The 15,238-nt window shown below is 36.6% G+C and overlaps 1 protein-coding gene across 3 annotated transcripts in view; it reads left to right on the plus strand.

Annotated features, from left to right (window-relative positions):
* The window catches only part of ARHGAP32 (Rho GTPase activating protein 32), a 314,482-nt gene that overhangs the window by 188,437 nt on the left and 110,807 nt on the right, over window positions 1–15,238 (plus strand). For all 3 annotated transcript variants that reach the window (XM_064577227.1, XM_064577229.1, XM_064577230.1), the window contains one exon: window positions 9,717–9,803. In XM_064577227.1, coding sequence (XP_064433297.1) covers window positions 9,717–9,803 — 87 coding nt within the window. The remainder of the gene's footprint in view (window positions 1–9,716; window positions 9,804–15,238) is intronic.

The following is a 15,238-nucleotide window of genomic DNA, read 5'->3' on the forward strand; positions in this document are numbered from 1 at the left end:
CAATTACCAGCAATGAAATTGAATCAGTAATACTAAAAAAAACACCTCCCAACAAACAAAAGTCCAGGCCCAGACAGCTTCACAGGTGAATTGTATCAAACAGTTAAAGAAGAGTGAATGCCTATTCTTCTCCAACTTTCCCCCCAAAATGGAAAAGGAAGTAAATCTCCCAAATTCCTCTGAAGCCGGCATTACCTTGATACCAAAAACCAGATAAAAGCACCACAAAAAGGGAGAACTACAGGTTAATATTTCTGATGAATATAGATATAAAAATTCTCACCAAAATATTAGCAAACTGAACACAATACATTAAAAAGTTACCACAATTAAGTGAGATTTATTCCTGGGATGCAAGAGTGGTTCAATATTTGCAAATCAATCAAAGTGGTACATCAATAAGAGAAAGGATAAAAACCATATGATCATTTCAATAGATGCAGAAAAAGCATTTGACATAGTACAACATCCATTCATGATAAAAGCCCTCAACGAAGTAGGTTTAGAGGGAACATACCTCTAATAATGAAGGCCATATATGAAAAACCACAGTGAACATCTTCAGTGGGGAAAAACAGAGCTTTTCCTTTAAGGAACAAGACAGGGATGTCCACTTTCACTACTTTTATTCAACATAGGACTGGAAGTTCTAGCCACAGCAACCAGTCAATCAGATAATTCTTAACTAAGAGAACAAATCAGTGGTCACCAGAGGTGAGGTGGGGGTGGGTGGGTGAAATAGGTGAAGGGGATTAAGATTACACTTGTCTTCATGAGTGCTGAGTAATATGTGGAATTGTTGAATCACTGTATGGTATACCTGAAATTAATGTAACACTGTATGTTAACTATACTGGAATTAAAAAAAAATTACGTGGGTGAAATAAATCAACAGTTAGACTTGGGAATTTCATCCTTTGGTTAGTGAACTAGGAATAGGACTTAGGGATGAGGAATGAAGTAGTTGGAAGGGAGGAGGGGTGGGACTGTCTTGCATATCTCTAAGAGAAAGAGAATCATTTACCCTGGCTGGTTTTAACTGGACATTGGTCCAGAAATAGAAGAGTAGAAGCCCTAACTACTTTCATTCAGCCTTAATTTTTAAAAAGCCTAAAATTAAAAGAAAAATTGACTCACAAATTATAGTAGTACTAAATGAAAAACTTTAAGGGGAAAAGGTTAATGACACAAAGAGTTTTGCTAATATAAAGCATGACGGGCACTTTGTTTTTGTAATGAAGAATAGCAAAGTGTATTTAACTGTCAAGCCACAACATATAGAGAACAGGAAGGAGAAAGATTTATCTTAAATTTAAATCTCTACTAATTATTTTATCATGAAATTGATTTCTGACTGATTGTAAGAAGTACTGCTGTGATATTCTGCTTTAACAAAGTCTACACTGACATCCTCTGTGAGATAACTGCAATTTCTGTTAAGCTTGTTTTAGGAGACTGTGTTTGTTTAGAATGTTTCATACAGAAAACTGTTCACTTAAAGTTATAAACTGTTTCTCATGGGTATAGAATTTGCCATCAAGCTTATAACATTGATCTCATTGATTTTGACTTTACAGATTTTGTTTTAAATGAATCAACTAATTCAAAAAATAATTGTTAAAAAAATAATTGTTGCTAGTTCAGGACATTTTGTTAATTATTCTGTTGGATCTATATTTCCTTTGTTACCTTCTTACTCTTGCCATCTTCGTTGGTGATCTGATGAGTAGTTATGGCATTATATTTTGTTGCCTTTCTTCTCTTTCCTGTATTTACTCTAGGCTTTCTCTTTGTGTAAACTATGAAATTTACATAAAATATCATATGATATCCTGTTTTAAGCTGATAAGAAACTAAGTTGAATTTCTAGAAAAACTGGTCTTCTTCAGCTCACATTTTAGGTTACCGTTATTACAACTTATATTTTTTTATATTTGGTATCTATTTAAAAGCTATTGCAGCTATAGTCATTTTTATTTATTTATTTATTTATTTATTTATTTATTTATTTATTTTTTAAGATTTTATTTATTTATTTTGAGAGACAGAATGAGATAGAGAGAGAGAGCATGAGAAGGGGGAGGATCAGAGGGCGAAGCAGGCTCCCCGCCGAGCAGGGAGCCCGATGCGGGACTCGATCCCGGGACTCCAGGACCATGACCTGAGCCGAAGGCAGTGGCTTAACCAACTGAGCCACCCAGGCGCCCCGCTATAGTCATTTTTAATTTGTCTGTCAACTTTTATACTAGAGTTAAAAGTGATTTATATATCACTCTTTCGATAATAATTTTGAATTTGTGCATTTACCTTTATTCTTGAATTTTATACGTTTATGTTTTTACCTTGTTAATTAGTACCTTTTCATTTCAGCTTGAAGAATGAATTCTCTTTAGAATTTCTTGTAATGCAGTGAACTCCCTGCTGTTATTTGTTTGGGAAAGTATCTCTCCTTCATTTCTGCTGGGCAGCTTGCCGTGTCAGTTTTCTTCTTTCAGTACTTTGAACATATCATCCCACTCTCTCTCTTCAGTGGGGAAAAACAGAGTTTTTCCTTTAAGGAACAAGACAGGGATGTCCACTTTCACTACTTTTATTCAACATAGGACTGGAAATTTCTGCTGATAATGCTATGGGGATTCCCTTGTACATGAAAGTCTCTTTTCTCTTGCTGCTTTTGAAATTCTTTTTGTTTGATTTTCGACTGATTATAATGTGTCATGGTCAAATCCTCTTTGGGTTCAATATGTTTGGTGATGTTTGAGCTTCACATACCTGGATATCCGTATCTCTTCTCAAATTGAGGAAATGATCAGCCATTATTTCTTTAGATATACTTTCTGTCCCTTTTTCTCCTTCTCTTGGGACTCCAGTAATGCATGTATTGTTACACTTAATGTATCCTGTAAGTTCTGTAGTCTTTCTTCATCCTTTTTCCATTTCTTTTTCTTTTGCTCTTCTGACTAGATAATTTCAAAATACCCGTGTCTTCAAGCTCATTGATTTTTTCTTCTACTTTGAGATTGAGTCTGTTGTTGATGTTCTCTATTGAATTTTTCATTGCAGTCATTATATTCCTTAGCTCTGTGTTTTCAAAAAATCATTTCTATGTCTTAAACTTCTCATTTTGTTCATGTACTATTTCCCTAAGTTTGTTTAGTTGTCTTTTTTTTTTTTTTTTTTGGTATTTCACTAAATTTCTTTAAGATGATTATTCTGATTTAAAAAAGATGATTATTCTGAACTTTTTGTCTGTTACCTCCTAGATCTTTCTTTTTTAGGGTCACTTATTAGGTCACCCCTCCTCCCTTCCAGTTACTTCATTCCTCATCCCTATGTCCTATTCCTATGTCATGTTTCCCTGATTTGTCATGATCGTTATGTTCGTGCATTGGTGTCTGCACATTTGAGGAAGTGGTCTCCTCTTCCAGTTTTTATAGGTTCATTTGACAGGGGAAGACTTTGAACAGTCACCCTGGCTGGTGAGTTTGAATGGGCCAGCTGGTAGCATCTATAGGTAGTCAGTGCTTGCTGCTGAGATCTTGATAGATGAAGCCACTGCACATTTTTTGAGGTCAGGTGGATTGTTGGCTTGGCTCTGTCATCAGGTAGAACCACTTGCAGGGCTGTGATTGCACATGGATATAGGCTGGGCTCAGTAATCATCTCTGGTTAGTTGTGGCCACACTCAGTACTGAAATGGCCAGGTCATGCCAGACTGGTGTTTGTATTTAGGTGGGTCCTCAGGCTGGGCTCTGTGATTGAGGGAGGCTAAAGGCTGTCTGTGCTTTTGGGCAGGGACACAGGCCGGTCTCTGTGATGATGGAGGGTGTGCGCATCTTTCGCTGTATTTGGGCATGGTAACTGGTTGGATTTTCTACCTGGTCAGGGATTCTGGCTATGCCTGGTCAAGAGTGTTCACTGACTGGTCTCCCAGCCTGGCAGGGTCACAAGCTATGCCTTGCATCTGAGTGCAGCCTGGAGGCCAGGCTCTGCAGTCTGGTAGTGTCACTGACTGCTCTCTCTAGTTGGCTGGTCTGTTGATTGGAGACCCCCAACCAGGCAAAACTGATGACTGTGTCCCCTGGGCTGATCTGGTCACCATTTTGTCTCTGAAGATGGGCAGAAGTGCAGGTGGGGCTTTCTTATTAGGCAAGGTTGCCGGCAGGGACATGTGCCACCACCAATATCCATTGACTGGTTTCTTTGTGCCCCATCCCCTTTCTTTGTTACTAAGTGATCCCAGGTGGTCTATCCCTGCCAATTCCTTCAGTGTTCCCATGAGGCAAGACAGAAGTCGACCTCCTAAAGTTCATCCCTCAGCATTAGGTAAGCTAGATATCCCTTGAGGGCTCTTTTTTTCTAAGGAAAAACCATAGCCCTAGGGAATTCCTTTCAGTGTGGTGCTATGCTGGCCTGGGAAAGGGCTGATTGTCATCGTGAAACTACTCCTCTTTCCCTTCTAATATGACTTTTCCCAGTCTTGTGGTCTTAAGTGTTTGTGTTGGCCTCACCTCCGGGGTTCTAGGATTTTCACAAAGATATTCTTGTGTGTTGGTAGTTGCTAATGTCTGTTTTTGTGGGGGGCGGTCTAGAGTCTGGGTTCTCTGTTTCTCCCATCTTCTTGATATCACTACTCATATAATCTCTTTATGTCTTTCTTTCCTTCTGGGGTTTTCATAATGCATGTGGTCTTCTTGAAGGTACCCTACTAGTTGCTGAGCAACATTTCACTTTTTTTTTTTTTAATTTCTTTCTCTTTCTGTTCTTTGGACTGTATACAGGTTTCTCCTGCTTTCTGAAACTTTGTGTTATACTACTTTGCTTTGATGAAGACCTATGTTAGTACAGTAATGGCTCTTTTCATAACAGTGAAAATCCTTTTTGGATTTCTTTGAATTAGCAAAAACAGGTACTAACTAATAGAGGTCTTTCATAAAAGTGAGCTGGTGTAATGCAGACTTTTAGAAAACTCTTTGCTTTATATCATTTTGGCTTTTTTTTTTTTTTAATTATGTTATGTTAGTCACCATACAATACATCATTTGTTTTTGATGTGGTGATCCACGATCCATTGTTTTCGTATAACACCCAGTGCTCCATGCAGTACGTGCCCTCCTTAATACCCATCACCGGGCTAACCCATCCCCCCACCCACCTCCCCTCTTAAACCCTGTTTGTTTCTCAGAGTCCATAGTCTCTCATGGTTCATATCTCCCTACGATTCCCCCCTTCATTTTTCCCTTCCTTCTCCTAATGTCCTCCATGCTATTCCTTATGTTCCACAAATAAGTAAAACTATATGATAATTGACTTTCTCTGCTTGGCTTATTTCACTTAGCATAATCTCCTCCAGTCCCATCCATCCATGAATACCCATCCCAAAGTTGGGTATTCATCCTTTCTGATGGCTGAGTAATATTCCATTGTATATATGGACCACATCTTCTTTATCCATTCGTCTGTTGAAGGGCATCTTGGCTCTTTCCACAATTTGGCTGTTGCGGACATTGCTGCTGTGAACATTGGGGTGCATATGGCCCTTCTTTTCACTACATCTGTGTCTTTGGGATAAGTACCCAGGAGTGCAATTGCTGGGTCATAGGGTAGCTCTATTTTTAATTTTCTGAGGCACCTCCACACTGTTTTCCAAAGTGGCTGTACCAACTTGCATTCCCACCAACAGTGTAAGAGGTTTCCCCTTTCTCCACAACCTCTTCAACATTTGTTGTTTCTCTCCCTGTCCATTTTTGCCATTCTAACTGGTGTAAGGTGGTATCTCAATGTGGTTTTGATTTGAATTTCCCTGATGGCTAAGGATGATGAACATTTTTTCATGTGTCTGTTAGCCATTTGTATGTCTTCTTTGGAGAAGTGTCTGTTCATGTTTTCTGCCCATTTTTTGACTTGATTATTTGTTTTTTGGGTATTGAGTTTGAGAAGTTCTTTATAGATCTTGGATACCAGCCCTTTATCTGTAGTGTCATTTGCAAATACCTTCTCCCATTCTGTGGGTTGCCTCTTTGTTTTGTTGACTGTTTCCTTTGCTGTGTGGAAGTTTTTTATCTTGATGAAGTCCCAAAACTTCATTTTTGCTTTTGTTTCACTAGCTTTTGGAGATGTATCTTGAAAGAAGTTGCTGTGGCCGATGTCAAAAAGGTTACTGCCTATGTTCTCCTCCAGGATTTTGATGGATTCCTGTCTAACACTGAGGTCTTTCATCCACTGGCTTTTAAAAGGTTTCAAAGAAATGCTCTACTTTTGGATAGCGGGGGAAACTTGTATTTTGACTTACCCATCTTTAAGTAAGCTGATTCTTCTTCTTGCCCAAATCTGCTGTTGATCCCTTTAGTGAATTTTTAGTTTTAGTTAGTATTTAGATCCCTTTAGTTAGAACTGTTAGTCTTTCCCCAAATTTGTTTTTTGTTCCCTTTTTTACTTTATCTTCATTGATATTTTCATTTATTTATACATTGTTTTTCAGGTTTCCTTTAGTTTTCTTTGAGCTCTTTGAGTGTGTTTTATATAGTATATTTAAGATCTGTTAGGTCCTATATCTGGACTTCTCAGGGGTCACTTCTTTTGGCTTATTATTATTTTTTCTTGTGAATGACCCATATGTTCCTGTTTTCTTTGTATATTTTGTTAGTTTTGTTGTTGTTGTTGCATACTGGGCATTTGGATATTATAATGTGATAACCACGGAAATCAGATTCTATCCCTTACCACAGGTTTGCTGTTTTTGATCCTAAAGGCTGCAATCTGTGTTTTTAGTGACTTTTCCAGACTGTTTTTGAAAAGATTGTGTTCCATGTCCTATGTGCTCACTGACATTTCTTCTTTTACTTGTGTTCAGATAGTGTTTTGTTAGGGAATTCCTTGAATGCCAAGAACTAAAAATAAAAAATAAAATAAATAATAAGCCAGTCTTTGCACATTTCCTTTGTGTTGAGAGACTCATTTATCAGTTAACCAGGCTCTTTACAGCTAGCTCTGTCTTAGCCTGGAGAGTAGAGGTGAAAGCTTAGGAAATCCTTATGTCTTTTGTGCATGTGTCCTACCCTGAACATATTCATGGCTTTCTAAATGTCCCAGCATACACAGACACTTTTGAATGCTCTCATTTTCCAAGGAACCTCTCTCCTCAGCTCTTTCTCCTGGGCATTAAGCTGTCTATATTATGTCTTAGCTATAATCTTTTGCTTCAAGTAACTGAAGACTTTTAGTTCACTTTACAATATTTTAACAATGCTGTTTTTTTAAAATCCCCAGGTGAAAAAGAGACCTTGTGTCAACCCTTCATGTAACTGCCAGACAGACAGATCAGAACAGACAGATACCTTAGTTTGTTAATGATGTCTCTGCTCCTTCCAGATGCAAGGAGGAGGGTCCTATAAGAGTACTGCTGAGATGGGGAGGGGTGGAGCAAGGTTGGGTAAAAATACCACAAAGGTTTCCTGCAAGTTACAAGTTGGTTTTTTTCTTGATTCATTGTTCTCATGGTGATTGTAAACTTTCTACTGTATTCTAGACTACTGAGAAATTTGGTTGTGAGCGTTTTTTGCTTGTTTTTTCGTGTTTCTGTGAAGAGAATGGAGTTTGGAGTTGCTTACCCTGCCATTTTATTGACACCATTTGACCATCCTTCTTTTCTGTTAAGTCCTCCCCGCCTATCTTTTTGCCTTTTTGGGAAGTTTCTTCTCCTCTTCCTCACTCTCCCCTCTGCCCTAGTTCTTTTTAGGAAGGTTGATTTTATTTCTAGTCTTTATTTCTTTTGTAGTTATGGCCATTTTAAAATTCTGTACTCTTCCTTGTGGTTTGGATGTTCAGAAGTTGTTCCCCCCCCCCGCCATTGAGGGGAACTGAAAATTGGTGAGATATCTTTTTGTGCTTTACTGCTGAGCTACCAGTTTTCTGAACTGAGGGAGAGCATGTGCTCTTTCTCTGTCTCTTCTTTGCTGCCTGGTTGCTAGTTCTCTTTGTTCTCCAGTCCTTTCCATAATCTCCTGTGCCAATGGAGAGCTCTCTTCTGTCTACCCTACTGTGAACCTTGGTGTAGAGCTGCTTCTTACTCTCTGAAGTCCTGGGTTGCCTCCAGGGGTTTCTCCTGGCTTTTCTGTGCTACCTCCAGCCTTCAGTTGTTGAATATCTTGAATGCCTCAGAAGGAGCTCTCTGAGCTTTCTTGCCCTGCTCCCCATCTGCAGTGGTTAGCTGCAGTGTGCTCGGGGAGACGCTGCACACTTCACAGGTTCATCTCTCTCCATGCTCCTGCTCTTCCCCCAGCGTTTGGTGCACTGAGCCTGTAACCTGGGATCAGGTGGGCATGGTCTCTTTGCTACAGGTTTCCCTTGGAATTTTCCTTCATTACTCCAGTCCACATGCAGTCTTCAGGGTTTGGCTGGTTTCTCCTTACCCTGTCTAGTGTAGGTGCTTTATCCTTCTGCATCTTTACTAGGCTTCTGAGCATGTCCATGAATCTCTTCTGTCTCATGAATGTCTTGTCACTTTCCCTTTTTAGTTCATTTAAGTTTTTTCTTACCCCTAATTCTTTTTTTAAAAGTATGATTTTGTAGTTAATCTGGCTTATTTTGGCTGATGTGAGAATGAGCATTATCTTGTGAATTTCTACTTAATACCAGAATGTTTTTAAAAATACTTCAGTGATACTGCTCTCAAAAATAGAGAATATGTATTTATCTTTTCTTTTGTATAATATTAACTATAATGATGGTTAACGTTAAGTAGTTATGAGTAGTAGTAGGCATCTTGGTGAACCCTTTAAATGCATTATCTCATTTGATACTCACAAACTTGAGAATAGGTATTGTTAACCATTTGCATTTTCCCAATGAGTGATTAAGTAGGTAGGTCAATATTATGCAGCTAGTTAGTAATACTTTTGAACTCAGGGCTGTCTGTCTGTAGGGCAGAGTTTGCAAATTCACCTCCCTAAGTGGGGCAGATATGTAATATAAATGCAAGAAGAGAGTAGTGCGTGAAAAAATAACAAAGCAAGCAGCATGATGGATGACAGTTACCATTCAGCTTAGATACTGGTGGCAAAGTCTTTTGGAGAATACATGCCTCATTTAAAGGGTTTGGTCACTTTTCAGTTCCAGCCAGTTGTTGCTATGTGAGAATATGGGTCCAGTATTTCAGATTTTCTGACTTTTCAATAGAAGCCAGAAATCTGTATTTTTTATCTGAAATGACTCAGTTTCTAAATTATTGCTGCTGGTTCAGGTAAAAATAAAATAAAATCTGATGTGCAGATATACATGATAAGTCTGAAGTGATACATGTCTGCAGGCCCAGTCTGTTCCCTGGGAAGCCAGTTTCCAATCTCTGGAATAGAGCCTGAGCTTTCTTTCAACCACTTTGCTCCTGCTGTCTCCCAATGCCCACCTTACTGCCTTCCTTTCACATATGTGCTAAATAAATTAAGGAAGTGAGGACCTTGCTCTTGAATGAATGTATTTTACTTACTGCTTTTATGCAGTTGTGCTACTTTAGATTGAAACTATGAAGACAGTACTTAGAAACATATTTTTAAAAACATCCTGAATACTGTTTTATCTTCATAAGCAATAGAGTTCCATTGAAAGGCATATCTTAGAGTGAGTTGATGTGAGGGTCTTAAGTTTACTGAATGCCTAGTTTATTCTTACTCATTAATCATGACTTTCCCTCTCTTCTGCCCCCCCTTTTTTTGACATAGCTTTCACTTTCAGAAGAACAGAATGAAATAACGAAAAATGGCTGTGAATCTAAAGAGCTGGTCTACCTCGTGCACATTGCTTGTCAGGTAATTTTGTGGATGTGTAGATTCCTTTTAATGCATTTTTTATGGCATCTAATAGAATTCACAGAAAGATACTTGTATGATATTGAAATGAAATTGGACTATGTATGACCATTGTTTGGTATCCTTTAAAAGAGAGATAAATGTGTTCATACAAAATTACATGGAATGCACAGTTTAGTATTGTAACTTGCATATCTTCTGTCTGCATTTTAAGAAAGGTTTTAAGGCTTTAGGCATTTGTGGACGAATAACAGTGACTATGGTAACACAGATGTTTTGTTTTATTCTTTCTTCCAGTCATATTGGCTATTTTGCATGTACTCAGAATCGAAACAGTTAATAGAATCAGTCCTACAGATATTTAATTTACAAACTTAAATGAAAACTCTTCTTGTAAGAGTAAAGGAAATACATCTTTTATTGATGATAAGATTAAATGAATCAGCTACTGGTCACCTATTACAGTAAAAGAGCAAACCAAGTTTCAGTTGTCTCTGCCTGAGATGCTCACTTTTCTACCAGGCAGGAAGTTTCACTGTAGTGGATGTAGTGTGTGTATGTGTATGTTTTAGAAGGGGACTGTTTCTTGACTCTTAGTGTTAGAACTTTTGTGAGGATAATTACCATGACTTCTCTTAATGAGATTTGAAGTAGGTCATTTGTAGCATTGATTATGTCCTCCACCAAGTAAGTAGTTTAGTTCCTTTGCTTACTGTTCCCTGGGAACATTAAGCCTTAAGCCTAGTTTTGAATTCGTGATTGTGAAGTAACTGTTTTTGAGAAAAGCTTTTTTTTTGTGCAAAGTTTTTAGTTTTCTTTGGGAAAGAGTAAGATAGGGGCTTTTATGGGTTTCCCCCCCCAAAAGTATTATTCTTGTACCTGAAGTTAAAAATTACATAATCTTGAAAAGTCTAATGCTTATCTCATGTGGGAAATACCTGAGTTCTTAGTGTTGGTGATTTTAAAGAAAACCTTTCAGAATTAAGTGCTTTTATTTATTGGTGTCAGAATATGAGATTGGAAATTGAATTTATATAAATTCAATATAAATATAAATAAGATGGCCAAAGTTTCATATTGTTAATATATGTCTTATTGTGTATCATCTCAGTTCCTTTGAGGAAGTAGGCAGCTCTGAATCACTAAGTTTTGTGTCATGTTTCATAAAATGCTTCTTTTTCATGACTTTTTTTTTCTCCAAGATTTTATTTATTTGACAGAGAGAGGGAGAGAGAGAGAGCGCGTAAGCAGGGGTAGTGGCAGACAGAGGGAGAGGGAGAAGCAGGCTTCCCACTGAGCAGGGAGCCCAATGCGGGACTCGATCCCAGGACCCTGGGATCATGACCTGAGCCGAAGGCAGACGCTTAACCGACTGAGCCACCCAGGTGCCCCATCATGACTTAATTTTTAAGTGAAAATAACACATGTGTTTTGGTGAACCATTACTCATACATAAATACAAATCATATCTTCTTTATCTAGAGCACATGATTGGCATGTCAGTAATGAATTCATTAATCCCTCTCTAACCTAACATCTTTTAGCATCTTTCCTTCTCACCATTAATTTCCATATGATCTGACAATGTAAATAGTTTTATTCTCATGAGCGAAACGTAATGTTACAAGCACCTGTGTTATTTTTTTTAAATGATCTTCAAAAGGTAAGCATGGTATTTTGGAACCATATGTCAGAATATATAATCGTCACTTAATTATGCTTCCATGAATTAGTGACCTAGCTAGGTAGGCTATTTCCTGGTTGCAGGTATCTTGTCAATCTGCTTAAAAAATTTCAGACTACTCAGTGTACTATTCATTACACCAAAGTAGTAATTTACTGCAATGTAATAATGCCACTGCACTTCTCTGCAGTTCTGTAAGTGGTCATTGAGGCACCCCCATGGCTTACTTTCTGTATTCTTGCCAAATGTGTCAGCCATAAATCATATTAAATTGGAATCCTATATTTTTTTATAACTAATATTATATAGACTCATAATCAAGCCCTCTCATTTTGCCAATGAGGAAATTGAGACCTAAATTACTGATGTGGCCTTCCTAAGTTAAATGAAATCTTAGCAGGAACTGCTAAGAACTTGTTTCCTGATTGCCAGTTTTTCCTGCATCACACTATAATTCACAATCTAGAACAGATTTAAGACATTGCTTAGTCTTCAGATAAGATATGATCACCATTACATGTTGATATGTTTTCATATATTGCATATTTTTGCTAATTTCTAATTTTTAAAGTACACTCAAAATTCTTTTTATTTAACCCACTCTTCTCTTGTTCTTTAATCTCAGAAAATGACCAATTCAACAACTGTGATTTTTTTTTTTCCCACCTTTCTGGAGGTTCAGTAATACTGATTCTTTTAGGTCTTATCTTTGAAACTTTTAATTGTGCTTTTGCCTCTGCCCTTCAAGTTTTTGTTTCTTGTTAAATTGTGAATTTAGAAATGTAAACCATATCTTTCATGCTGAAATGATCCAATTCAGTAGGCATTTTGATTATCTGTGTGTCCAGTATACAGATATTGTGACATGCAGTACAACATTTCATTCTTTCAACAACTGTGTGAGGTAAATAGTCTGTTTTTCATTTTACAGCTGATGAGTCTAAGACTCAAGAATATTAATAACTTCCCCAAGGTCATAAAATTAAAGAGAAAGACCGGGATTTGAACCTCAGTCTAGCGTTTTTTTTTTTTACCCTATTCTTCTGTCATTTTCTAATATGATTTATAGTTGATTAGCTACTCTGAAATCTGCAAGTATATCCTAATGTTAATAAAAAATTACAGAAATGTACTGAGAATGCAGTCAAGTTTCTTTGCATGACTTAAGTGGAGAGAGTCTAGACACCATTCATATGTACATATTTGAAGACAGATACATGTATCTTTTTTTTTCTGATTTAAAAGTATGGGTTTATAGGTTTTTAGGATAAAAATATGTTTAGAAATTTTGGAAAATATGGGAAATGGACAAAAAAGAAGAAAATTGGTACCCTGAGATTGCCTGTTTACATTTTTGCCTATTTTGGCTTTGTTTTACATAGTTGTATTTTATAATTGAATACAGGGATATATATATAATTTTACATAATTTTTATTTATAAAGCATTCCTCCATCTTATTATAATCTCTCTGTAAACATTAATTAATTAATTTACTATAGTTGACATACAGTATTATATTTAGTTGTAGGTGTACCAACATAGTGATTTGACATTTATGTACAAAATGATCACCATGATAAGTAAAGTTACCATCTGTCACTGTACATAGTTATTACAATATTATTGACCGTATTCTTTATGTTGTACTAAACATCCCTGTGACTTACTTATTTTATAACTGGATATTTGTACCTCTTAATCCCCTCCATTTATTTCTTGCATCCCCCATATGTCTCCCCTCTGGCAACCACCAGTTTGTTCTTTGTATTTATGAGTCTGCTTCTCTTTTGTTGTTTGTTTGTTTTGCTTTTTGGAGTCCACATAAAAATGAAATGTTAAGGTGTTTGTCTTTCTATGTCTGACTTATTTCACTTAGCGTAACACCCTTTAGGTCCATCTGTGTTGTCATAAATGGCAAGATTCCATTCTTTTTTAATGACTGAGTAATATTCTATGTACCTATATTCCATAACTTCTTTTTATTCACTTATCTGTCAGTGGATACTTAGGTTGCTTCCATATCACATTTATTGTAAATGATGCTGCAGTGAACATAGTGGTGCATACAGTATCTTTTTGAATTAGTGTTTTGTTTTATTTGGGTAAATAGTCAGATGAGGAATCGCTGCATCATATGGTATTTCTGTTTTTAAATTTTTGAGGAATTCCCCTACTATTTTTTATAGTGTTTCCACCAATTTACATGCCCACCAACAGTACATGAGGGATTCCTTTTCTCTATATCCTTGGCAACAATTGTTATTTGTCTTTTTGATACTATCCATTCTGATAGGTGGGAGTAACATCTCAATGTGGTTTTGATTTGCATTTCCCTGTGATCAGCAATGTTGAACATTTTTTCATGTGTCTCATGGCCATCTGTATGTCTTCTTTGGAAAAATGTTTATTCAGTTCCTGTGCCCATGCCCATTTTTTAAATGAGATTTTTTTTCTGTGTCTTGAGTTGTTTGAGTTCTTTATATATTTTAGATATTAACCCCTTGTCTGATAGATCATTTACAAGTACCTTCTCCATTTTAGGAGGTTGCCTTTTCATTTTGTTTATGGTTTCCTTCTCTGGGCAAAAGCTTTTTAGTGTGCTGTAGTCTCAATTTTTTATATTTGTTTTTGTTGCCTTTGTCTGAGGAGACAGAGCCAAAAAAATATTGCTAAGACTGATGTCAAAGAGTTTATTGCCTGTGTTTTCTTTTAGAAGTTTTATGGTTTCAGGTCCTACATTTAGGTCTTGAATCCATTTTGAGTTTATTTTTGTATATGGTAAAAGAAGGTGGTTCAGTTTCATTCTTTTGCCTGTAGCTGTCCAGTTTTCCAAAAACCCATTTATGGAAGCAACTGTCTTTCCCCATTGTATATTTTTAGCTCCTTTGTCATTGATTAATTGACCATATAAGCATGGGTTTATTTCTGGGCTTTCTACTCTGTTCTGTTGACATATATGTCTCTTTTTGTGCCAGTACTATACTATTTTGATTACGATAGCTTCAAAGTGTAGTTTGAAATCTAGGAGCATGATACCTCCAGCTTTGTTCTTCCTCAAGGTTATTTTGGCTGGGTCTTTTGTGGTTGCATACAAATTTTAGAATTTTTTGTTCTAGTTCTCTGAAAAACACTATTGGTATTTTGATAGGGATTGCATTGAATCCATAGATTGCTTTGGGTAGTATGGACATTTAAACAGTATTAAATCTTCCAATCATGAGCATGGTGTATCTTTACATTTATTTATGTCATCTTTACTTTCTTTCATTGGTATCTTATAGTTTTCAGAGTATAGGTATTTCACCTCCTTGGTTAAATTTATGTCTAGGTATTTTATTATTTTTGATGCAATTGTAAATGGGATTGTTTTCTTAATTTCTCTTTCTGCTAGCTTGTTATTAGTATATAGAAATGAAACAGATTTCTTTATATTAATGTTGTATCTGAAACTTTACTGAATTCATTCATTATTTCTAATAGTTTTATCAGTGGAGTCTTTAGGGTTGTCTCTATATGCAAATAGTGAGAGTTTGACTTCTTCCTTACCAAGTAACATTCTTTTTATTTCTTTTTCTTGTCTGATTGCTATTGCAAGGGCTTCCAGTACTTTGTTGAATAAAAGTGGTGAGACTGCGTTCTTGATATGTTCCTGATCTTAAAGGAACAGCCTTCAGGTTTTTACCATTGAGTATGATGTTATCTGTAGGAGTGTTGTATATGACCTTTATTATGTTGAGGTATGCTTCCTC

This window comes from Mirounga angustirostris, unplaced genomic scaffold (assembly GCF_029215605.1).
Source record: "Mirounga angustirostris isolate CCGP_5_RB_7025 unplaced genomic scaffold, mMirAng1.0.hap1 SCAF_13, whole genome shotgun sequence".
Classification (NCBI taxonomy): domain Eukaryota; kingdom Metazoa; phylum Chordata; class Mammalia; order Carnivora; family Phocidae; genus Mirounga; species Mirounga angustirostris.